Consider the following 26,469-nt stretch of genomic DNA (forward strand, 5'->3'; position numbering starts at 1 on the left):
TAAGCAGTCCAAAATTCACTGTGGAAATAGCATTAAGTCCAAATGTTAATTTGCACAGCCTGTTTATGTGGTTTTCACACACATTTACAAGTTCTGATATTCACAACAATCAACAACAAAATGAGCAGGACCAGAAAACTACAATACAAACAATTATTGCTGGCCCTTACATGTGAATAATATATTTATAGCTAAATTTGGAGCATAATTGAGGGAACTATATATGGGAATCAGATCAAATGTGTTGATTTTCATTTAGAAGCCTTGTGGACCTGTCCTTTGTTCTGAATAGCAGCTGCAGACATCACACGCAGACGCCGAGCAATTTCTGTGAAGGATGGCCTAACTGCAGGATTGGGTGCCCAACACTGCTCCATCAGTGTTTTCCACTCAAGATCACAGTAACTGGGGATTGTAGGTCTCAATGTGTTATTCACAATACCTCCTGCATTTGTAAATTGTTGAGAAAAGTATGACAAATTTATAGAATGAGCTTTTGCCTTTTCAAAAAAGTTTCTTTGCAAGTTCCGGAGAGGCTAACAATCTTGTTAAAGGGAAAGAACTAAATAATTTTATTGATGCTACAAGCGTGCATGCATGGCAATGTAACTGATAGAATAGGAATTATTCTCCTGTAATTAATCTAATTGATTTCCTGTGATAAGGTTCAGAATCATTCTCTTATAATGAAGCTAATTGATTTCATGTAATTAGGTATTTAGTTTCCACTAATTATGTTGTGCATAAATTAGAGTTGAATGTAGTCATAATACTTGGCTATTTATACTCATTTACAATGAATAAGATGACACACTTTCAAATCATCATTCTCTCTTACAGTAACTTTTGGATACCATCTGATACTGCAACTTAGAATTTAAAAATAAATCTCAGTTGTTCATAAATTTATACTTATTAGCATAAGCCATCTGTGTTCTATAATTTTCTCATCAACAATGTGAGATGTCATTGCAAACTTATAAGAGCAACATATCTCTGGAAACTTACATTTCAAGGGAGGGGTGAGAAATGTTGAAATTTAAATATTGTAATAAATAAGATTTTTAGCTTGCCCAATGAGTTTCTGCTATCCTGATTGTTTTCCCTACAGATTGTGTGAGGTTGTTTTGTAAGGAAGTAGATATTTAAAATTGAAATGAATATCTCCATGAGTTAAGATTATATTATCAACAAGTTAAAAAAGTAAAAATTTTACAGAGGTCACTTGAGAGCTTCTACTAATTAGCTTATGTATAATCTAATTTTAACTCAGGTGGTGACATTTTGTCTTCATATTTTTCTCTCCTAAAAAGTCTTTATGGTTCCAAACATTTCCTCACTGTTCAGGTTTTGCACATTTGATCTGTTTTATAGTAGTTAAATTTTCACGGCGTAGCCTGATTACTGAGATTTTAATAGAACTATCAATTCAATGTTAGTATTCTATTGATGCAAAGGTGAAACGCTATTAGAGTCTATACAACAGTAATAAAGTTCCAAAGAGAAGAGAAAAGGACCGCACCAATAATTGCACCATAGTGCATATTAGCATATGGTTCTTCACCAGTAAGAATCTCCCATAAGACTATGCCGAAAGAAAACACATCAACCTAAAGATAGAGGTAAGGTAATAGCATTAATAATCAGTGATTCTCAAAGAATAGAGACAATAAAGGACAACATAATCCACTAAATAGTGTAATTTATTTCTTCTTTTCAGTGTTAAATTTGTGAGACAAATTGGAACAAGATGAAAAAGTCTTCATAGGGTGGCGCCAATTGAACTACAACCTTGTTGGTGACAATTTCAATATGGTTTTGGATGAAAATACAAATCAATTTGCTGGCTATTTTCATATTCCCTGTAACTAACAGTGATTCTAAATTTCTAAAGATTGTTTGAAAGTTTACCTTTTCTGAGACCTTGTTGCTGCTACCGTTTAGCAGCTCTGGTGCCATCCAAGGTAGAGTTCCACGAACACCACCAGAAACAAGGGTGTTTCGCTTAATTTTTGATAGGCCAAAATCACCAACCTTGTGGAAAGCAAGTTTCTTAGCTTTGTCACAGTGAAGAAAAAATTACAATAGAATGACTAATCCCCAACTTTAATATATACCTTGCATATTGGCCGTAAAGGATCCTTCAAGTTCACAAGCAAATTGTCACATTTCAAGTCAAAATGCACAATATTTTTTGAGTGTAAATATTCCATTCCAAAAGCTGCATCCATGGCTATTATCAACCTCTTACGGCGATCAAGATATCTGGAATAACAATAAGACCATGCAAAAATATGACCTAAGGATTATAGCAACTAGCAAAATGTCAAAACTTTCATTGGAAAATAATTGCCACTTCATAGACATTCAATAAATTAAGATCAGGGTAATGGATCCTCTGATGTTAAATTTTCATATGACCTTGTATGGAAATTATATCTCTCTCCCTTTATAAATATTCACCAATTTTGGTAAGGCACAGCATATTTAATGTTTGTAAAGAGAGAGAGATCTTTTGCAGGATTAAATGATGTGAAATTTTGATATGAGAGGATCCTTTCCAAGGATAATGGATACATTACCTATCCTTACGAAGCAAAACATTCCTGAGAGAACCATCCACCATGTACTCAGTGACAGTTGCCAATGTTGCTCCTGGTCCATCCTGAACTACACCATAAAATGCTACAACATTTGGATGGTGAAGCTTGGAAAGTATGTCAGCTTCACGCCAGAACTCTATGGTCTGTGAGTGAGAATGAATACCATCAATACAAGCCCCTTTAATATAAGAGAGTGTGAGAAATGTAGGCTGAAGGCAATAACTGTGGAATTGTTTTCCTTGAATCCAAAACAAAACAATACATGGGTATTCAAAGATAATCCTAAAACTAAATGAAATAAATTTCCTGAAATGAAGACTCTAAATTAGGAACAACTACAAAATAAACTTCTAATCTTAACCCTTTAATTTCAGAGATTACCTACAACTAAATCTATATTTATTATACAACTAGTTCACGATAATTACATCCATGTTTTCGGCACCCCTCTCAAGCTGTTGAATTGTGGAAGCTTGAGCTATTGAGTCGTTTCGTTGGCACATTAGCCACCAAAATGTATGACATGCATACTAGGCCTTCTTCTAACTTTTCTTTAAAGAATTCAATATGTTTTGTCCAGTCATGCTGAATGTGATTATGTCCAATGTTATTGCTCACTTATTATCACACTAGAGCTTCATAGGACTCTCCAAATTAATCTTCCAATTGATCTAAGATAATTTTTAGCCATAGTAATTCACGTAGTCTTTCACCAACGAACATGAATTCTCATTCAGCCAATGATCTTGCCACCACATTGTTTTTTTTGCTCCTCCATGTCACTAAGTTTCCACCTTGGAAAGTATAATATTCAGTTGTTGATCTTCTATCAAAAAGAGAACCTGCATAATCAGTATTAGTATAGGCGTCAAGATTTAGTCTTCTATTCCTTTTGAACAGTATCTTCTTTCCAAGGTGGCCTTTCAAGTACTGCAGAACCATAAAAGCAGCTTGAAGATACGATTCCTTCAATCAATGCATGAATTGGCTGATGACACTCTCTGAATTGGAATTGTCTGTCAGAGTGTGAGTAAACTATATCAATTTTCCAACCTTAGATCATCCTTTTGTCTACTGTTTGTTCCTCTTCAACTTTACATAACTATGATTAGGATCCATTGGAGTTGATACGGGTTTGCATCCAATTTTTCCAGTTTCTGCCAGCAAATCAGTTACATATTTTGGCTGAGATAAAAATTCCCTGGTTAAAGTCAGCTACTTCAATCCCCACGAAAGTCTTCTAAGCTCTTGGTGATAGTAAACTAGAGTAAATCTACCGAATAAACTCCTAATCCCACCCCTTTAATTTTAAGGATTTTATACTACCAAATCTATATTTATTATACAATAAATGTAAAATATTTACATTCATATTTTGACAGAGTGACCTGACAAAAGTACGTGACAAAGAATATAAAACATGGACAGAAGGATCATAATCACTCATAAGCAAATTACCAGTCTCTCTTGTTCTGAAGATCGACCAGCGAAGCAGCTTTTCTTTATTCTTTTAATAGCAACATCCGATCCCCTCCACTTTCCATGGTACACAGTCCCAAAGGTACCAGAACCCAGCTCTCGAAGCTCTTCAAGATCATCATTCTTTATGAACTGCCATGAGCATTGTAAATATATCTATTAAACTGAATGTTAGTAAATCTTGTGAACTCAGTCTATAATTTCAACACATAAAGCAACGAAGCCATCATCTACTACAGATGTTCTTCTGGTCCATATTACAGAAACAAATTTATGTAGGATATGCCATTGCCATCATCTCAGTAGAGAATGCATGTTACAGGGGAAAACAGATTATGAAATGGTTGTTAACACCAAGGCTGGTGAAGAGTGACATGGAACTTTTCAAGAATAATCCAAGATGTAGCGTCAAAGTAATTATGCAAGGTATTATAAATATCCAGCCAGAACATATTTTCACCAATAAAATTTCATTTTAGTTAATTTTATAAGTTTTGGATCATTTCTTGTACAACAATTCATTTGAAACAGGATGGAGATCGAACACATAATTTCTGAAGTGTGCAATGGATAGGTGGACTAATCTCTGCAGAAAAGGCAGGCAGGTATAAGACATCAACGCAAACAAAATAATACATCCAAGAATAATACCTGCACAGTACTGATGTCAAAATTCCCTGCCAAATCAACATTCCTTGCTTCATTCTGGTCATCCTAAATTCAATCCATTACAAGCAAGATTGTCACTAAAAAGAGCAAATCTGTGCAGGCTACAAATATAAAGAACCATTAATATCATACCTCCAGGTATTCAGATTCCTGTGGTCTTACGTTTTCCATTATGGCTTCCATATTCTTATTTTCATTGCCCTTTAGCTGGGAATGCTCATATTTTTGTTGAAGGAGAGTTGATTCTGTTTTAGTTGTTACAGGAACATTTTTCTGATTTTCGTCACCACCGAAATTTAGGTGAGATTCCTTGTGTCCTGCCAAAGCACCATCTGCCAGTAGTGCAGCAGAATGCTGAGATTTACTATCCCCATCTGGAACTTTCCTCACTGCAGACGAAAAATCAAGATAGTCCTGATCAATTAGAGAAACATTATCAATCCCCTCTTGGGCCAAGTTCTGAAAATATGACCAACGTTTAGGCTCATGATTGTCCATGTGTAAGCTCAAACCTGCTCTATCTGCTGCTAACGGACCAATACTTGAGGAATCTTCGGAAAGTATTGCTTTGGAGAACATATCATGAAGGATATCACGGGGAAACCTGTCCTCAATATCAATAAGAATGTCTCCCTGAGTAGTAGGTCTTGTCCTAACTTCTGGGGGAAAATTTTGAGAAACATCTTGGCCTGTGTTTCCAGTTGAAGGAAAAGCCACAGCTTGGACCTTAGTACCGTTATTCGATTCCCTGGTAGAAACTTCAGCCAAATTGAGGTCTGGAGGTTTAGACACTACATTCAGATTATGTTCAACTGGAAGAACCTGATGAAGTGCCAGATGTCCAGTACCTTTGGGTCCATCAACTAAGAGGATGTTATGGTTGTCTTTGGAACGATTGGTATCATTTTCAGAATGGAGGACCTGGTCCTCAATTCCAGTAACCTTATTATCTACCAACACTTGCTTCAACTCAGAATTCACATGCAGTGCTAACTTTGAATTCAACTTATTTGTTGTATCAGGCCACTGTTTGTATGTTGGCGGTGGGGCAAATCCATCATCAATGGTATTGCCATCTGCTTGCAAAGGCTTTGGTGCTGATCTGGACATAATGTTCTGATTTGACATATTCCCACCGTGCAATATGTCATTGGATTCTGTTTCTGAATTCTTCTGGCTGAAGTCAGAAAGCAAATCGGACATAAGTAAGTGAGAACCATAAGCGTCATCTGACTTAGTAGATCGATTCAGCAAATCTTCCTGCTCCCTTGGAATTCTCTCTGAATAGTAGACTCTGTTGGGAAGTGGAGGTGGTTCAAGGCTACCGAAATCAATCACATTGGACTCAGCATCAACCTGAGCACGGCTGAATGCATCAGTGGGTGTAGTATATAAATCATCTTCACCAGACTTAGGAGTCTGTGTGGGATTCATACTCCCGATCAATGAATAGGCATCTTCAGACTGCTGGTGCTTACCCTTGTTCTTTGATGGCACTGCATGATGAAACCCTTCTGATATAGCAGCACTAACTGGTGCCTCTGGTAAATTAGCATGCAAATTTCCCCCAAATGGCAGCGAAGCAATAGGATATGGTGCTTCCAAGGGGAAAACTTTTCCTGGATCATTGCCTGTATGAATGAAATTATCACCCTTTCTTTTTACCAACGTGTCTGGCATGGCTGAAATTTGTACCTGCAACTCGCTGGATGTTTGTCCATCATTCACGATCCCTTGGTTAACAAGACTTTGAATAGGCACAGAAACTGGAATCTCTCCAACATTGCGAGCGGAGTTGTTAGAAGGACCAATACCGTGCTGTAGTGGATATTGACTAGCATCCCCTTGGTGAATAACCGGGTCATCATAAAACAATGGATGGGTTTCAAAAGCATTAGAGGAGATTGGAAGCATTTGTTGTGAAGATTGAATAGTCAATGATGATTTAACATTGTCAGTCAAAGATGAGCCACTAACACCAAATGAGTCCATCAAAACTCTGTTGGTCTCCCTATCATTATTTTGTTCATTCAATTCATGCAAGTTATTGGTAGAGCCACCTGCGGCATGAAGAATTGAGTTGTTTCTTGAACTCATGCTCATGCCATTAACAGCAACTACATACTGGATTTCAGAGTCACCGTCAATGCTACCTATGCCAAACTGAGTATCATCCAAATCATTTATAGAGAACAGAAACATCCTAAGCTTGGTTGATCCTCGTTCACCTTGTAAATCATGACATTCCTCCATCATGTTCCGCAGATCCTCATCAGAAGATACTGAAACTAACGCATCAAGATCTTCTCCAGGGAGCTGATACTTTATCACATGAGGTTCACCATAAATTAATGATGTTTTGTGCATAAGCTCCTGCAAACGTATGTCTCTTCTTATACTTATAATACGCGTTTCACCCCCAACATATCTAAGCTTTCCATCACTGGGCCTTGGCAATATTCTTCCCCCAAAGCTGCACAGAACCTTCATCTTCATGGATGAAATTTCAGATGCACTGGAAGAGGCAGTACCATGAAGGACTCGGTAATTTTCTTGATTGGATGATGTTCTAGGAATTGATCGAGCTGAACCATAATTACTTCTGTCCTGGTGTTGAGAAGAGTTCCTTCTGTCAAACTCTTTAGGACCCTTGTCAGTCTTTGTGAGCACAGATATATCAGATCCACTCTCAGATCCTGTATGTCCCAAAATGCCTTTCAATTCCATATAGCCTGTTGAATAGTTGGGATCACCTACAACATTTGGAAAGGGAGGCTTCCTGAGATTCACCCTATCTCTCATAAACTCGAGAGCAAACTCCTCACCTGTCTGTATGGAATAGTTAAGTACAGGTTTATTTTCTGACATATTATATGCTGGAGGCCGTGCATTGATATGCATGCCATCACGAAGGTCTTGAGGGACCAATTGCGGCGCAGAATGGAATTCCTCAGTTCTAGATTCCATGGAATTGTATTGATGTTTCTGCATCCTTGGCAGTCTTGTCAGAGCCTCATCTGGGAAGTTAAATGCATGGATTTACTGTAATGCCATAGTCCTGGGAAGACACTTAACATCATGTAGAAATAATGCACCAAATACTGTAAATTCAATTTCCAAATCTCAGAAACGGGACTGCTAACAACTCCAAAAGTTTGAACTCTTGACCCGTGGCAATGGGTCAGAAAGAAGATTTACCGATGCTCAAGTTTGTCACCATAATCAACACATGAAGAAGCTTCCGCAATCTTAAGAATTCTTGATACAAGGTACTTTCTTCAAAGATCAAACTACCTTCAGAGTATGTCACCCTGTGTGCATGATGAAACTTAGAAACTGCTCAGCATGTAAGATGTAGCAAGAAACAGAAGCAAGTACATAATGGGACAAATTATACCCATCATCAAAATATCAATTAGAAAATAGATCACCAACATATTAGAATTGTCAAAAGATTCAACTGATCGTAAACCTATAGACTTAGCAATTTATTTACCTGCATACACGAGAAATAAAACTTTGTCTTGACCTCTTATAGTTGTTTGAAGAACGCAAAATCTCACAAATTATCACTCTACAATCTGAAAGTTTAGGATACTATAAGTCTAAGGTTGTTCCTTCGTTGTCTTCATTTGTTAGTAATAATATAGAAGAGTCCGGTAGTTGGTGAAGGTAAGGTAAGTTATTTATCTTCTATAAATTTCTTTCACTCCCTACTCCATTCCTTCATTACTCTTCATTACCTACACTAACTACATGAAAAAAGAAGAAAGAGAATTATAAAAGTTGTTGTAAAAATTAGACTTTGTTTTCTAATACTAATAACAGGATGTAGTGCATCAAAACCCAACAACAAGCACTAAAAAATGGGGGAAAATATATTACCCATCTTTTTTCAGCAAATCAATTGGAAAAATATGTTAAAATGATATTTAGGTCATCTAAAAGTAGACCTCTATATTAGATCACTTCTTCTCAACTCTCCCATGATCATATAATCCGCAAATTATCAAACTTGACTCTTGATTTAACCTTTCCCAGTCAAAACACAGCATGCAGGATCATAAGAACACAAATCAAGTTTGACTCAATTAACAGCAGAAGACATCACTAATCATAACAAAATCACGAGTGAATCGGAAAAGGATGGAACAGAATCAACTAAATACCTGACTGATGATTGTTTTGAGCTTGATGCAGGTATGGCTCAAGAAGGTTTCAGAGGAAGAGCCATGGCAGGTATCTGGGGGGAAACTGAAATCAAATGAAAAGGTATATATGGGAAAGAAGCGAAAAAGAATCCAGCTCTGTCTACCCCATCTTTTGATCTACCTTTTCTTCTTTTGGGTTCAAAACAAGCTGAATCTACTTCTACTTCAATGATCCTTTTGGAACAAAATGACAGCACACACTATCTCTTCTTTCTCTCTCTATTTCTCCTCAATTTTGGAATAAATTAAGTTTTTGTGTCAGAAAAACAGTCAAATGAGTGAAGAAACAGTTATGTCCAAAAACTTCCACCTTTTTTCTATTATTCTTACTGCAATAGTTCGTTAATAGTTAGCCACGTGTTGGCTTTCCATGGAGAGAAATTAACGTTATTATTATCATATTATCGTATTATTATTACTATCATATTATTATATATACTGAAAAGGATAATTAAAAAAAAGTTTTACGAACAACTTGTCGAAAAACGTTAGAATTGAGGAAGATGAACCGTCATAAAAGCATATAATAAAAACCTGTTGATGAGAAAAGAAAAATAACTGCATGAAAAACATTTTCTTAAACTGTTATCCACTAAATTAATATTATAATGCGTAAACTTACTGTAAATATTTCAAAATATGAAATATAAAATTTATTTTTAAACTCTAATTTATTTGGTCAAAATTTCAAACTTCTGTATTACACACTAGTGTATGTATTTAAAAGTTTTTGGCATTCTGTTCTTTATACGGAACTTGTTGAAAATATTGAAGTCTCTTATTTTTCTTTTACAAAATGACGAATCAAATGTCTTTTCTTCTTTATTTAAAAAGAAAAACTTATTTCCTTTATTTTGTCTTTCACCTAGAGATAAGGATATGAAGCTCTTAATTTAGAACAATAGGTAAAGTTATATCTTTAAAGTAACTATTATGTGAATCCTTATTGGTCTGATTAATCCAACCAAGATTATACAATTCGCTTTTCCTCTACCTGGATATATATATATATATATATATATATATATATATATATATATATATATATATATATATATGTTTTAATCAAACTAAAATGGCTCATAAACTTGAAACCAATTTATATAACGTGAATTATAATCCTTGTTATCGTTTCAATAAAACTAAACGAATCTCTACTTTTATTTTGTCATTGAACACCAAAATATGAATGAACTATCAACTCTCAGAAATGGAGAGAACTTAAATAGAAAAGAAATCAGTTGAAAAAGTAAAAAAGGGGAAAATTAAAATTGAATATTTAGTCATCTAATAAAGTAGAAATAAATGAAAAATAGAAAAAGTAGTTAGTATTTTGTATCATTAGGAACTGTATAGATCACCACTTACCCTCAAATTAACCTCACGAAAAGTATTTAATTGTGCAAAAATTTCTTATACATCCGATCATCTCACATTGTACAAAAATAAAAAACTAAAAATAATTCAAATATATATATTCTATTTTAACTTTTCGATTTTTCAAGACAAGTTTTTAAAACAAAACCGTAACAAGAAATTTAAATTCTAAACCAAACAATATCTCACATTTAAATTAATTTAAAGATGTTATCTCGACATATTTAAGATCCGTAGATGTAACAATAAAGACATATAATTAAGTTTCACCATCCTTTTACCGGTTGGTTCTATTACATTGATGCAAAAAGTGGTTGTGCACAAATTTATCAATACTTGTAGTGGTATAACTTAATGCTTCTTTTAACAGTGATTTAACTAAACTATAATAATATACAAACTTCATCTATATAAGCAGATTTTGCGGAGTTAAGTAAATCTAAATCTAATTTCTGGAATTAAGAATTGAAAAAAAAAACAAAGAGAACAAAATTAAGGAGCTAAATAGAAACTAAAATGATAAGTTTGAATTTGTACTAAGCTGGTTGACTGTACAACAATAATTTAATCAGGCAACCATCGAATCATCGAAAAAATATTAGTATACCATTCAATGAAATACAAGTTTGGAGTAGCATTCAATGAATAAATTCAGCAGTATCCATCTTAACCAAGAAAAATCATCAATGACATTGGTATAAGAGGGGGGGAACCAATCAGCATCATCTAGATGTTTTTTGACCCGATGATTTGGCAGCTGCAGACATTATGCGCAATCGACCAGCTATTTCTGTGAAGGAGGGCCTAGCCGCAGGATTGGGTGCCCAACACTGCTCCATCAGTGTTCTCCATTCAGAATCACAGTGATTTGGTATTGTTGGTCTTAATGTGTTATTCACAATCCCACCTGTTTAAGAAGAAACCAATTAGTAGCTGTATGATAAATAACTAACTACATGTAGGGAATGGTGACTTTTTTCCAGTAAAATTCCTGTAATTTAGTTCATTTTCAACATCCGGGAAAAGTCACGTAACTTTAGTTAATTTTCATATGTATTGAATGACCAACTTCAATTTTCCAAAAAACTATAAAAGAAACCAGTTAAAAATTGAACAAAGTTAACTAAAGTTGCTGAATTCATTCCCATTTTAGTATATAAACCCCTGGGATTTCTCCTCCTTTTCACCTTCTATAACTGATATTTACAACCTTAATTCTCAACTTTGATCACTTCACTGTTTTAAGAAACAACAGAAGAAGCTTTCCTAATATTTTTACTTCAATTAGAAGAAGAAACCAATTTCATGAGGATACAGCAAGAATGAAATTGCATTGAAATGAAAAAGAACATAAGAAAAAGATCATACCTATGATTGCACCATAGTGCATATTGGCATATGGCTCCTCACCGGTTAGAATCTCCCATAAGACTATGCCAAAGGAGAACACATCAACCTACAAATAAAAATTCAATTTCAGCAATCAATAACTCCAAGCGACAAGTTTTGCTGATAAAAAAATGTTGAAGTAAACAGAAACAGAGGTGATATAAAAGCATTGTAGATCTCCTATTCCCTTACGAAAAGATTTCCAAAAGTACAATATAGACAGAAAATTTTGTATGTTTAAAATGATAGGTTATATTATATTTCATATAGGTTATGGTCATTGTTATGGTTATGGTCATTGAGAGATTGTGGTTCTATATGGTTATATGACATTAGTCTTACATATATAAGACTTTAGACACCACTTTAACCCCAAAACCTTAAGGCAATGTTGTTATGGGTCTTTATTCTTATATGGTGTTTAACTTTGTCTTTTCTATCCAATGTGGGACTTTTTGACTCACACTTGGACTATTCCCAACATCTCCCCTCAAGGGTGAGTCCCTTGTTGTTTTTTTTTTCCTTTTTCATATGGTATATTTTCCTTTAGATGTATGAGTGACCCCTTTGGTTATGGTTATGCGGTCAGTCACATCGGTGACCCCCTTTTTTGTTATGGTTATGCGGTCAGTCACTCCGAACCATCGGCTCTGATACCACTGATAGGTTATATTATATTTCATATAGGTTATGGTCATTGTTATGGTTATGGTCATTGAGAGATTGTGGTTCTATATGGTTATATGACATTAGTCTTACATATATAAGACTTTAGACACCACTTTAACCCCAAAACCTTAAGGCAATGTTGTTATGGGTCTTTATTCTTATATGGTGTTTAACTTTGTCTTTTCTATCCAATGTGGGACTTTTTGACTCACACTTGGACTATTCCCAACATAAAATGTTCAAAGTCAAATAATTTACTTAAATTTATACTCCAATGCAAAGTTATCAATATTGGATAGCAACACAGCAAGATGGCCTATCCAAACATTTTTCATACAAATTAAATAATGTATACGATATATAAATGCTCGAAAAGTAAAAACTACTCAAAAATTTCGAAGAGAGGTTATTCACAGTTCAATAATTTTTTTGTTTTGTTTTGAAGTTATAGAAAGTGATCCAGAAACTTCAACTTTGCCCCTGAAATACACCCCGAAATAATGCTATTTTGAGGGCAAAAAGATATCTTTTATCTGAAACCCCTCACTCTAGTGCTGCTAAAGGCCAAATTGTCGCATAGATTCCCTCGATAGCACTCAATCAATAACTACCGCTGAAAAATGAGAGGAAGAACACGATCCTAGATACAGTGAACTAATAAACAGAATTTCGCCACTATTTTAAAATCTAGAAGAGAGACCAATACAACGCAGCTCCTTAAATGTGAGCATAGAAGATGCATGTCATTCAAACAGATAAAAATTCCACCTTTTCTGAGACCTTGTTGCTGCTACCATTCAGAAGCTCTGGTGCCATCCAAGGAAGAGTGCCCCTCACACCACCAGAAACCAAGGTATTTCTTTTAATTTTTGACAATCCAAAATCCCCAACCTGGAAAACCAAATTTCTTAGTCTTCTCAACCTCTATTTAATGCAGAACATTTCATGTTCACAGAAAACCAAAGTAAAAGTCCCACAGGTTAGATACCTTGCATATAGGCCGCATAGGATCTTTCAAGTTCACCAACAAATTGTCACATTTTAGGTCAAAGTGTACAATATTTTTTGAGTGTAAATATTCCATTCCAAAAGCTGCGTCCATCGCAATTATCAGTCTCTTACGAAAATCAAGATACCTGCAACAAAATTCAAATCCTTTAGTAAAATACAAGAATTATCATCCATTTTGTATGGGAAAGGGACTTGAATTGTTTTATGCATGACTTTCTCTTAAAATAAGAAGCAATAATAAGCCTTGAACTGATATAACAGCACCATACTGGTTAGTTTCTTAATACAATGATCAGAATAAAAATCAACATTTTAGGCAAAATTGGTTAATAAAACTAAATAACCGAAATGTTTTTCTAGGAGTGTTACCTATCCTTGCGAAGTAACACATGCCTAAGAGAACCATCCACCATGTACTCTGTAACAGTAGCCATTGTTCCTCCGGGTCCATCCTCCACTACACCATAAAATGCCACCACATTTGGATGATGAAGCTTGGAAAGAATATCAGCTTCCCGCCAGAATTCTACAGTCTGAAAATGTAACAACGTCTGTTAGTGAGGACTTTCATGTAAATGTAGGGAAAAAAAAGAATACATGTTAGGACATAGCTAAACTGGAAAATCATAGTGCATGCATCAAACATAAATTAAATTATAACTTACCAGTCTCTCTTGCTCAGATGATCGACCAGTGAAGCAGATTTTCTTTATTCTTTTGATGGCAACATCTGTTCCTCGCCATTTTCCATGATACACGGTGCCAAAGGTACCAGAACCCAGTTCCTTCAGCTCTTCAAGATCGTCATTCATTATGACCTACAATTTGAATTCCAATAAAGGAAGAAATGAATTAAAGATTTTAAGGCCAGTGAACAAGCAAGACAATGAATCTGAAGCACATGAATATTTGTGAAGGCAAAAAAATCAGCTAGTTGGTTAGAAGCATGCACTTCACAAGGGAAAATGAAGGAAGAAAAAAAATGTCCAAGACACATTCCAAATCCTAGAAATGCATTGTTAGTCTACATGATATAAGATCATGTCAAAGAAATGTTCAACCAAATACTAGTTGAATAGAAGCTAGCAATATCAGTGGTTACAAGAACAATTTAAATTAGCTCCCCAAGTAAAGTGTTGCAAGTTTTCTTTTGGTCCGGTAAAGCACACCCCTTTTCATAGAGGAAGGACCACCCAAATTATTAACATACTGTAAATATTTTTGAAGCCTCAGTAGTGAGTACAAGCAAGTAGCACTTAACAACTAAAGAAAGACAAAGAACGCCTAACTATCTATGGTCATTAAATTCAAAAGACATATTTACACTGTATTGCATCATCAACGAAAAATATAAAGAAATCTTAGAGCTAATTCCTCTTGAGAATGGTGTAACACAAACATCAAGCAACTGCAATCCACATAAAGAAATGTCTTAGTCTCCACGCATTGTGTTAGGATATAAGGAGAAGGAGAAATTAATTAAGATAGTTAGAATATTAATGAGTTAATTCGCATTACTTATATATATATATATATATATATAAGCGAAGAAGGATAGGAGCGGAGGATATTCATTTTGTAGATTGAGCATTAGTTCGCCGTGAAAAGAGAAAACTGTAGTGAAGCGTAGGATTTATCCTTTCACAAAGAGCTAATGCTCAATCTACAAAATGAGCATCCCCTCTCCTATCCTCCTATCCTTCTTCTCCTATTTATATCTAACTAACAACTATTCTAACTATCTTAACTGATTTCTCCTTTCTCAAGTTTAGGAATAATCCATGATATTTTATTTTATGAGATGCATTAGATTTATGTACACAAAAGCCTGCTGATAATTTTAAGAAATAGGAAAAACTTATACAATGGGACAACAAATCCCTGTGATTATGGGATTGTTTCTACATAAACAATCCTAGTATTAATAGCAAGATACTCTAATGATATAGAATAAAAATGCAGTAAGGCTAACATATAAAAATTCCTGAAATGTATCAGCAACAATCATCAATAATCATGGTTTTAACACGTTTTGAGCAGGAAATATCTAAACATCCAAAATAAGAAGGAATCAACGTCTACTGATGCAATGAAAAACTGAAAGGCAATGACCATTGGTGACTGGTTAGCTACGGAGCCCAGATACGACACGGACACGAAAATATGGCTAAATTGAAAAAACATAGGACACGGCATGTATTTTAAATTTTCAACTAACACAAAAATGAATATAATCTATCTATCTAATATCCAAAAAAGTGAAAAGTAGTGATCATATAAGATTTTTTTCCTTATTTTTATAATCATAGTAGAAACTTATGTGATAAGTTAACAAGTTTATGGAGCTTTTAGAAAAATCATTGAATTTGTGGTTATTAACATTGTATTGGACAATGTCAAAATCATGTCAAAGACAAAAATAATGTCTTTCAAATTGGACACTTTATTGATACGTGTGTCGTATAAGTATCGTACGCATACCCAATATGTGTCGGACTCACGACACACCACGGGCTTCATAGTTAGTCAAGGGTTTGAATATAAAATCAACCTTATGACATATACAAGGGTAGGGCTGCATAAACAATTCTCCCCCCATACCATCACCTAGTAAGGAACCTTCTGGTACCAATGTACATTAGTATTTTATACAAGCTGTAAGGAATTTAAATGCCATTTTTCTAAATACAGGAGATTGGAAGTAGAAAGAAGCATTGGGGGATTTTGTTATTATTGCAATTTCTGTGACACTGAGAATTGAAATGGAAATACGACAATATGAGTGGATCAACATGATCAGGTCATGTTCATCACTAAAATACAAGTCTCCTAATCTACTGCAAAATGCAAACTAAAAATTTTAACCACAACCTAATCAACCCTTGATATAGTTAAATGAATAATAATTAAGAACCACACCAGGAAAATATGCATTCTCAATGTTATTCTAATTAGCATCTATTTATACACTACAGATGTCTGATAACTAGTGATGAACTTTCTTCAGCAAAATCCTCTTTAATTTCCGTACCACAATTGCAAACACAAGAATATCGCACACTCATGAATAAGCATCTTACCTGCAAAGAACTCGTATCAATCTCTTCCAAAGAAGAATCAAGAGGATGTAGATTGTTATTCCTTTTTTCAAACATCCCAACCTAAGTGATAAGAACTTTAGTAAGCATATACACATATTTATAACTAGTCCAAAACCAAAAATAGTTAAAATCATACCTCGCCTTCGGACTCTTGAGCTCTTATGTTTTCCATCATGGCATCAAATTGCATGCTTTCAGTGTCGTTCACTTGGGAGTGATCATAGTTAGACTTTCTTTGTGCTCCAATTCTTCCTAGCAAATTTTCTTCAACAAAATCGAGGTGGGACTCTGCATGGTTCAGAGAAACTTCATCAGTTGTTAAAGGTGTAACATGTTGAGCTCTATCATCTCCAACCACTTTTCCTGTCGCAGGTGCAAAACCAAGATGATCTTGGTCAATAAGGGACACATTATCAATGCCCGCTTGAGCCAATTTTTGAAAATACGACCATCGTTTAGGATCACAGTTTTCCATGTTTACGCTTAAGCCCACTCCATTTGAATTTAATTGATGGAAACTAGAGGGGTCTTCTTCAAGTACTGCTTTAGAGAATATATCAGTGAAAAATTCACGGGGAAACCGATCATTAATATCAATAAGGATGTCACCATGTGCTTGTTTTGTAATGACATCAGAAGGAAATTCTTCAGAGTCATCATCAATATTCCCATTTAGAGATACCGGTAAGGCTTGCACATCATTAGACTCCTTCACAGAGGTATCACCCCAATCAACCTCTGGAAGAGTGGATGCAGGATCATCAAGATTCTTACCAGAAGAAACCTGGTGCAAATTCTGCAAGTCAGGTTTACTGGCTTTTGTCTCATCAATCAGGGGTTTGTTATAGCTATTGTTACCATTAATTTTCATTTCCAACCCAACAACATTTTCTTTATTTAACACATCTGTGTGTCCTTCATTGTCTGATAATACTTGCCTCTGCTCAGGATTCACATGCTCAGTTAGCTTTGATTTTATCTGAGTGTTTGTATCAGGCGGCTGTTTGTATATTTGATTATTGACAATCCCATTATCAACTGCAAATACATTTGCATGCAATGGATTTTCTGTGATGCTTAATTCCCCATTTCGATCAGACAGATTTCCATCACGCAACTTGTCAACAGATTCTGTAACTAAATCTGGTGGGTTGATATCAGAGAGTAAATCTGGAACATGAAACTGAGAGCTGTGTGTATCATCAGATTTTGATGACCGGTTCAGCAACTCTACTTGTTCCCGTGGAATTCTCTCTGAATAGTAAACTCTCTTGGGAAGAGGAGGGGGATGAAGGGAACTCAAGTCAGAAGCATTGGAGTGTGAATCAACACAAGTAGGACCAAATGCACTGCTACTTGTAGAAGAAGTCTCTTCATAATCTTGGCGCTTGTCCACGCTTGGTGGATGCAATGAAAACCCCTCTGGTGCAGCAACTACAACAGATGCTTCAGGAAAATTATTTTTCATGTAACCATTAAGCAGTTGAGTAGGGGCAGGTGATGGTAATTCTGAGGCCAAAACTTTCCCAGGGTCACTTACTTGTGGAATTGAACTAGTAACCATCTTGTTTGCCAATGTTGTTGGTATTTCTGAATGTTGTACTTGTATTCCTCGAGGTGGAAGGCCTTCATTCAAAATCCCTTGTTGATTGACAAGCATATGGGGAGGCATAATCATCGGGGTCTCTCCAATAACAGGTTTATGAGAAGGATCAAGGCCGTGATTAATAAAGTAGTGATCACTAAGTTCCCCATGGCACATCATTTGATCACCATAAAACAGTGGATACTTTTCATAAGAATTTGAGGAAGTTGGTAGCACCGATGGTGAAAATTGAGAAGCCAATGATGAGTCAAAATTGTTAGTTGGGGGAGGATTTCCTTGTACAATAGATTCTATACCAACTCTATTATTAGTCTCCCTGTCAATACTTTGCCTGTCCAATTCATTTATGTCATTTGCAGAAACGCTGACACCAATCATTGTAGTGCTTTTTCTTGATCCCAAGTCCATGCCATTAACAGCAACAACATACTGAATCTCAGAATCATCACCCATACTGCTGAGACCAAATTGAGCATCCTCCAAATCACTCATTGAGAACAAAAACATCCTAGGTTTTTGTGATCCTTCCCTATCTTGTAGATGACTACATTCCTCCATCATATTCTGCAAATCTTCATCAGATGACACAGATACCAAAGCATCAAGATCTTCCCCAGGAAGCTGATACTTGATTGCATAAACCTGACTATAGATTTGTAACGCTGTCTGCATGAGCTCCAGCCAAGATATGTCCTTTCTTAGTCGAAGAATACGTGTTTGGCCTCCAACATACCTTAGATTTCCATCACATGGTCGTGGCAATATTCTACCGCCAAAGCTGCAAAGAAACTTCATAATCATTGATCTATCATAAGCTCCAAAAGAGCCATACCCAGGCACAAATTGTCTATTATCCTGATTCAATGAAGTTCTTGGCATTGATCGAATTGACCCATAGTTTATTCTGTCTCCAGGTAAAGATGTACTCGTTCTATCAAATTCTTTTGGATATTTCTCAGCCATTGAAAGCATAGAGATATCAGATCCACTTTCAGATCCTGCATGGCTGATGCCTAAAATGCCTTTCAGTTCCATATAACCTGGGTTATAATTAGAATCACTGACATTTGATAATACAGGCTTCCTCATATTCACCTTATCTCTCATAAACTCAAGAGCAAATTCTTCACCTGTCTGTATAGAGTAATTAAGTACAGGTTTAACTTCTGATGTATTAAAGTCAACCGGTCTTCTGTGGGTATGTGTGCCATCCAAATGGTCCTGCGTCACTGGCTGTGATCGAGACTGGTGCCATTCATCAAGTCTAGATTCCATGTTACTGTATGAAATCGTGTTATCAAATCTTGATTGTTCAAATCACGCCATTTTTTTCCTCTTTATACTAGAAAAATGCACTAAAAAATTGGTGAAAACTGAGGCACTACAGTTTTAGTAACTGAGCTGTTTTAATCACCGTATAAATATTTGAAGCATCTGCAATCTTGAAAACTGTTAAGAACTGTTGTACTTTTTTCTCCCAAATCGCAGATTAAATATAAAGCAAACTCCCTGCAAACAAAATTGAATCAAGACAAGTTCCAGAAATTAATTGACATGAAAATAGTCACAATATATGGAAACAAATACATGACCTGCCTGCAGACAATATATGCTAAGCAACAAAACAGAATAACCATAACAAAGGGTCAGCACATTGGCCGTACCTTTTGCTAAATGAACATTAACAAATTCCAATGCAAAAAATAACTTTGGTACTAAATGATGAATTTAGGTTAACGAAAAGAAAATGTATTTAGTGGACAACTTTAACTGCATTTCCATAGCTGAAAGCTGTTATGTCATTGGAGCATGACTTCAATGACTACAAATTAGACCAGGCAAGCTCGCAAATGTCAAAGTAAGTTCTCAAATATACTGCAAACGTGAGCACTAACATTGACATCTTATATAAGCTCTTCAGTCAACTAGTCTAAAATGTTTAGGTACCGAATTCCCCTAAGCTTTTCGTCATTTTGTAGGCATACAAACTGGCAAAACAATTGCATTCAGAGCGTAAAGCATCCAGTATTCAAGCACAGTTGCATGTAGCAGATAAGCCAGAGACCATCACCGTCACCAATAAAAGAAATGAAACACTAATTAACAAAAACATAAATTTTTTTGTTTCAATCTAGACTACACCCGGGAACACAGTCAGAAACCTTCAACTGCATCTCAATTCCCAAACCCAAGTTAACCAATCTAGGGTTCTGCCTACAATACTTGAGCTTCACAATGAGGCACCAAAAAACAACTAAAAAAAGAAAAAACAACAAAACAAAGAGAACCCCAAACACAGCAAAATACTGACAGAATATGAAACTGAATCTAGACACCCAATGAGGCAAAAAAAATAATAGAAAACAAAACTTTGTCTTACCCATTGCTCTCAGCTCAAAAGATGCAGCTACGACCCAGAAGAGATCACAGGAAAGACCAAAATTTTCATTCAAAAACAGAGCTTTGGGAGGAAAATGAGATAAACCCACGTGTATTTTTCTCTTCTGAGTGTCACGCAATAACTTCGGTTTCACACTACAGCGTGAACCAACTTGTACTTCAAGTTGTTGAACTCCTTTCTGCTGAAAAAGACGTTCTTTTCTCTCTCTACCAGTTGCACCCACCGTCCTTTCCGTTTTCGTTTATACCGAAATTAGTTTAATAATTATTTTTTATTTATTTCTGCATTTAGTCAAACGAGAAATAATCAATCTAGCTCCTTCCTTACAGATAAATACAGAAGGGACAACGTGACCAATTCTCTGCAACCACCAACTTCTTTTTGTTCAATCATGTGTATTGATGTTCTAAACAAAATTAGGCATATTTAATGATGAATATATGATTCAAAATTGATTGATTTTTATATATAATAATTAGTGGTAGACATTCTCTATGATAGTGTATATAATAAAAAATTTATTAATATAACATATTAATAAAAAAGATAATATCAAAATTTATAACATTATATAATAGAAGCATTTGTAATTTTTATTAAAATAATAAATAAAATTATAATATATATACAAAATTTTATTAATTCTTATAATTATATAATAAAAACACTTTCTATTTACCATCACAATTTCACTTCTCAACGTAAATTAATAAATATAGAGATAAAATAATGTGTAAGAAAATAGTTATAAAATTTGAACTTTATTAGTAATGGCTATAAATAATTCTTTAAATTGTACTTTATTATTATTTTGGTGTTGGTGTTGACTTAAACTAAAAAAAAGAAATACTGAATAGAAAAAGACATATTTATAAAATTCTTTTAAACTTAAGATTTATATTATCATCAAATTTAACTTTCTTTGAAGTGAATATTATAAGGAAATTTTTAGACAAAAGAAAAAGGATGTACCTTAGCTTATATATGAACATAGAGTTATTTATTGTAAAGTTATTTAACTTTATAAATTTTGTTTTTTCTTTTCTTTACCAAACTCTTATTAAATTATATGTAATATTTTATTATTTAAGATTTTTCTTATATTATTTTGGTATAATTTTTTATTTGGTCCCACCATTTTTTGAGTTGATTCAATTTGGTCCCCCAATTTTGTTATTGTTCAATTTAATCCTCTTATTTTTTAAAGTGGTTTAGTTTAGTCCCTTTGTTATATTCCGGATAACCTGCCTATACAGTGATGACCTGCCATTATTGAACAGGTTGGCCCACTTTGTAGGTGCAGGTTATGGGGGCAGTAAAGGGCAAGTCTACTTATTGTGGCTAAGTTGTTGACATATGCCACATTTTTTTCATGCACCAGATTTCTTTACAGATAACACATGTTTGTCTTCTTCTTCAACTCTCAAGCTTCAAAACGTCTTTTCTTTTTTGGTCTTCTTGGTAGGATTCTATTAAGTGGAGGCAAAACATCAGGAAATTATGTAACATCTCACTGGTGTTGTCCATTGGTAGGGTATATGATTGATTGGTAAGTCTCTTCATATGTTAACTGTAACACCCCAACTAGAATTCGGTGCTACTAGATGTTCTTTACTTGTCTAATGTATCATTTACTTAAGGAAAAATTTATTTGTATTCAATTAATAAATACCAAACAAAAAAAATAATAATAATACATCACTCGAATGTATCATCTGTTAAACATACATGATATTTATGCGAATAAAATGTTAACATACATATAAGTGTTTGTAACATATGTTTGTTTATACTTTTACAACCAACTAAAGGTACTTTTAGTTTGAAATACATCACAAACAAGTTACACCATATCAGTTGTAGCTTTAACATAATCCAAGGTTACAAGAAAAGTTAGGCTAAACAATCTCATTGTTACATGTTAGGTCTCCAATTTCTTCCTCTGAAAAATAAAGAAAGTAAGGGTGAGTCTTTCCCTTAACTCCAAAACTTCATCATAACATTTCAAAGTATGGTCATTTGAATAAACTTTCAATTGAATGAAACATTTTCACAAAAGTTAAAATCTCCATAATGTCATAACTAACCATGCCAAAAATATCAAAATCAAATTAATCAATAAAATAATCATTTCCGTATGTTTTAAATTTAGGATATCAAAATCCTCATTATCAATCTTTTAATAATCATATTTGTATAATTCTGAGTTTCAACTCATCAGTATATTCATCTCATATTCTTTCTTTATATACTTTGGGTCCCAAACACTGCCATTAGATTTTTTTCCGAATCATAATGGTCTTATGCCAATATGGATAGTGCCAGCAGGCTAAACGTTCTCACGGATACAACGTGAACGTTATTCCACCTTCCTGGTCTTAAAGTATAGTCAAGAGGACGGTCGAGAATAGAGTGTGAGGCCTGTGAATTTTCAAATACCCGGCTAATTGTATACGTCAATCCAGGGTATCTATATCACCACCCTCGATTCTCCTAGGTCTATCAGACCTTTCTCTGGACTCTATACCCAGTGTATCTCTGTACTATCCATACAGTCCTTTTTATTCTTTATTTCTGTACTTTAATTTACAATCATCCTTTCGCATTATCTTTATAATTCTTGAGACTTTCACAAAATTTTGGCAGCATAACAACTGCATTTTTAATTTGTCACAATTTTCAAAATAGTAAAAACAACCAAGTTAAAAAGAATTTAAAATAAACAACCAAGCATAAATCATTCTTTCACAATAACTTTACAGAAAATTAATCAAAACAGTAATCATAATTAAAGCATAATTTCCGTATAAAATTTTATAAGTAAAATAGCAAACTTGTTTTATTTGTAACTTTTTGTGTAAAACTCCAAATAAGATGATTCTTGAACCTAACCCTAGGTTTTCATACCCAAGGAATCCATTTTTCAACTCAAAATTTCAAGATAATGTATAAAAATTTCAGAATCAAGAAGATAGATTGTATACTTAAAGAAAACTTGCTAAGATAAAGACTTAGAGATTTGAGATAGACCCCCCATACCTTGAAGATACTAAATATACTCTAAGATGAAAATGAAGACCTCAAGATTCTGGATTTTCCTCTCCTACTTCAATTTTCTCCCAAGAGTTTATACCTTTCCTTCTCTATTGTTTTGGATTTTGTGAAGAAGATGTGTAAAGTGAAGTCCTATTTATAGGAAAAATCTTGGACAAAGGGATAAGGATGTATTGATGGTAAATTTATGAGATTCCTTAGTGAGGATAAGTTTATCTTGACCATATAGAGAAGCTTGGTCGAAATTCTCATTGTAGGAGACTTCATGGTAGTTGCAAGAAGACTTGTTGACTTTCTAGAAGACTTGTTTTCACTCCAAAGTGTAAAATTCATATCTCTTAACACACAACTCTATTTGTGAATCCCAACGGTGAAACTAAATACTTATGTCTCTAGAACCGGTCGAACAAATTGGAACTCCATCCAACGGTTAATAAAACTGCAATCAAATTTTTACTAAAATAACCCAAAAGAGGACGTAACTGACGCTAGTTCAAACTGCAAGAATTATTTCTATCACCACAGACCTCTAAATACAAATCCAAACGGTCAACATTTAGTGCTATGTCTTAATAACTCTGTATAAAAATTTCATCTTGATCCAACGGCTAAAGAAGCAGGAATAAAATATTTACTAAGGTAACTCAGAACTGGACAGCAGCTGGAGACCTTACTTTTACACTAAAGTGCGGAAGTAACTGCTCTTTGCATACACCTCCAATTCAAAATCTAACCGTTCATATTGAAGAACTATATTTTAAGAATGCTCTATAAAAATTTCAGCCTAATCCAATGGTTAATGAAGCCTTAATCACAATTTTACTTACACAACTCAAAATAAGAAGTAGTTAGCACCCACAAGATAACATCTTTTACATTGTATAAAGCCCTTTGCCAATTTACTTATGAAATCATAAAATTACTTAACTCTATATATTTAAACAAGAAAGTTAAATATAATTAATATAAAATAGAGGGTGTTACATTAACATTCTAAAGCATAGTGGGATGAAGTCTTCTTCATCTAAATTTAGAAATTTGATTGCAAGCCAATGAGTGATAGTAAGGCAGACCTGTGATACTCCATCTTCTGCAGCTACAGACCTTGTTATCTAAGTTGACAACAAATTTCTCTCCATTGAATGTGTGCCTAACCTCAAAATGTTTTTTGCTAACCATTTGTCATAATAAACGCAAACTTGATTAGAACATAACCTATGTAGTACACTTACTTGGGTATAAGCAAAGACTGACAAGAAGAAATGCTTTTCTCAAGTGTTTGCACTCAATATGCCTTTTCTCACAATAGCTCCACCTTCAAGAGAGGAATCACCTACAAAGGCTGCTAATACAATGAGTTTCAAGCACAAAGTATGGTAAAGTCAAGTTGCTTCCACCACTTGAGTAGAAAAATTATAAAAACAAGAAAAGCTCAAATTTGAGTCAAGACAACATCAAATGAAAGATTAAGTGATAAACTCAGGGGATTATCAAAGAAGACAAACAAGAAAAATAAGGTAAAAAATAAAGAAGGCACTCAAAATAAAACCTAGTGCATGTGTCTAGAATAAAATGAATAAAACCAAAATAAACAAGACACAAAAGTAAGTTGAATCATGAAATAGAACATATGTAAACATAGTTGAAATTGAAAGTAAAACAAATACCACTGTGAATTATCCACTTTTCTTTTCTTCTTTTTTTTAACTCAAAGCACATGATTCAATAATCAATTTCTCTTTTCCAGATGTTGTTTCATCTATCAATTCTTTTCACTGATTTTTCTTTTCAATTCAAGGTCACGTAGGGTACTCTTTCTTTAGCAAACAATACACAACTATATTTCCAAATCAACTCAAGCAAATACATATGACTATGGAAAGCAAATGATTCAACTCAAAAAGTTTTTAAAAGACACAACAATGCAACCAGAATATGCTCGGTGTAACATCCCAGTAGGATATTACTTAAAATAAATAAATAAATAAACAAGACAAAAATAAATACCTCATTTATTATTAAACCACTTCCCTAGACCTCGGGAAATTTTAAAACCTTTAAAGGTGAATAATCACTATAAATAGTCATATTACTCACAATTCACTTTTACAGTTCATAAATCCAAAGTAAAGAAAACTGTAATCAAATTACATGGAAGTTAAATGAAAGCAATTATAAAAATCCCCTTGTACTCAGTGCCCACACTCTGCCATTAAGCATCTCCGGGCTCACCTGAAACATCGTCTGCTCCTGGATAACAAGTTATCTGATCATCGCCACACACAACAGATAGGGTGAGCTATGCACATAAACATAAATAAATATGAAATAACCCCCAACCCATTCATAAATATTTATTTGTTTACAAAAACACCCATTTCCCCACACTCATAACCAATGTGAGTTCATGCATGTACTCTAAATTTGGGATTTCATGTGCTTCCACGACCCTCCTCGCTCGTGGTCCAACCTACAAGCCTATCCCGCTTGTAGTTCTGCTTCACGGACTCTCACGCCCGTTCATCCGAACTTCTCGCTCGGACCTGGATACGCATACCCGTCTTTCCTACTATGAACTACCTCGCTCATAGCATTCTCAAGTTGAGCATGAGATGAACTCCCTCGCTCACTCATCCCAACGAGAGTACCTCCGGTGAACTAATCTGTTCACATTCCGCATGCGATCCACCCATCACAAACTCCTCACTCGCGACTCAATCCAAACGCATCCCAATTCCTATGAACTTAGTCCTTCAAGCCCAAACACCACCAAACATGTATGTACTTCCCATAGATTAGGAAACATCAAACAAAATAGCTCAAACAGCACACATAAGCATGGAATCATTCTCGCCTAAGCCAAGGGTCTTCACCCAGACTAGTCCATCAGCCTTGCTTA

The 26,469-nt window shown here is 34.6% G+C and overlaps 2 protein-coding genes across 3 annotated transcripts; both read right to left on the reverse strand.

Moving 5' to 3' along the window:
• LOC114194833 (probable serine/threonine-protein kinase DDB_G0267686) lies at positions 1 to 9,221 on the reverse strand. Of its 2 annotated transcripts, XM_028085252.1 has the most exons (10): positions 8,921 to 9,221; positions 5,264 to 8,062; positions 4,884 to 5,140; positions 4,734 to 4,796; positions 4,062 to 4,214; positions 2,583 to 2,746; positions 2,118 to 2,265; positions 1,912 to 2,034; positions 1,523 to 1,610; positions 1 to 445 (listed from the first exon to the last, which is right to left on the reverse strand). In XM_028085252.1, exons 2-10 carry the CDS (start codon positions 7,740 to 7,742, stop codon positions 252 to 254), a joined length of 3,669 nt encoding a protein of 1,222 aa, XP_027941053.1. In that variant the 5' UTR covers positions 7,743 to 8,062; positions 8,921 to 9,221; the 3' UTR covers positions 1 to 251. The 2 variants fall into 2 exon arrangements, with proteins under 2 accessions (XP_027941053.1, XP_027941049.1); XM_028085248.1 differs by having other exon boundaries at positions 4,884 to 8,062.
• Positions 9,222 to 10,822: 1,601 nt separating this feature from the next.
• Positions 10,823 to 20,748, reverse strand: LOC114194847. The gene is made up of 9 exons (XM_028085258.1): positions 20,496 to 20,748; positions 16,646 to 19,624; positions 16,489 to 16,569; positions 14,074 to 14,226; positions 13,778 to 13,941; positions 13,386 to 13,533; positions 13,166 to 13,288; positions 11,708 to 11,795; positions 10,823 to 11,246 (listed from the first exon to the last, which is right to left on the reverse strand). The coding sequence occupies exons 2-9, from the start codon at positions 19,388 to 19,390 to the stop codon at positions 11,062 to 11,064; spliced, it is 3,687 nt and encodes a 1,228-aa protein (XP_027941059.1). The 5' UTR covers positions 19,391 to 19,624; positions 20,496 to 20,748; the 3' UTR covers positions 10,823 to 11,061.
• Positions 20,749 to 26,469: the final 5,721 nt, after the last annotated feature.

This window comes from Vigna unguiculata, chromosome 1, assembly GCF_004118075.2.
Source record: "Vigna unguiculata cultivar IT97K-499-35 chromosome 1, ASM411807v1, whole genome shotgun sequence".
NCBI classification, from domain to species: Eukaryota; Viridiplantae; Streptophyta; class Magnoliopsida; order Fabales; family Fabaceae; genus Vigna; species Vigna unguiculata.

Bases quoted from the DNA above. Each gene is read 5' to 3' on its own strand.
- LOC114194847 (XM_028085258.1), bottom strand. From the start codon at position 19,390: ATGGAATCTAGACTTGATGAATGGCACCAGTCTCGATCACAGCCAGTG. The intron at 13,534-13,777 runs GTAACACTCCTA...ATTTTGTTGCAG, and splicing joins GTGTTACTTCGCAAGGATAG to GTATCTTGATTTTCGTAAGA. The intron at 11,796-13,165 runs GTGGAATTTTTA...TTTTATTTGTAG, and splicing joins GCAACAAGGTCTCAGAAAAG to GTTGATGTGTTCTCCTTTGG.
- LOC114194833 (XM_028085248.1), bottom strand. From the start codon at position 7,742: ATGCAGAAACATCAATACAATTCCATGGAATCTAGAACTGAGGAATTC. The intron at 4,215-4,733 runs GTATTATTCTTG...TGCTCATGGCAG, and splicing joins TTGACATCAGTACTGTGCAG to TTCATAAAGAATGATGATCT. The intron at 2,266-2,582 runs GTAATGTATCCA...TTGTTATTCCAG, and splicing joins GTTTTGCTTCGTAAGGATAG to ATATCTTGATCGCCGTAAGA.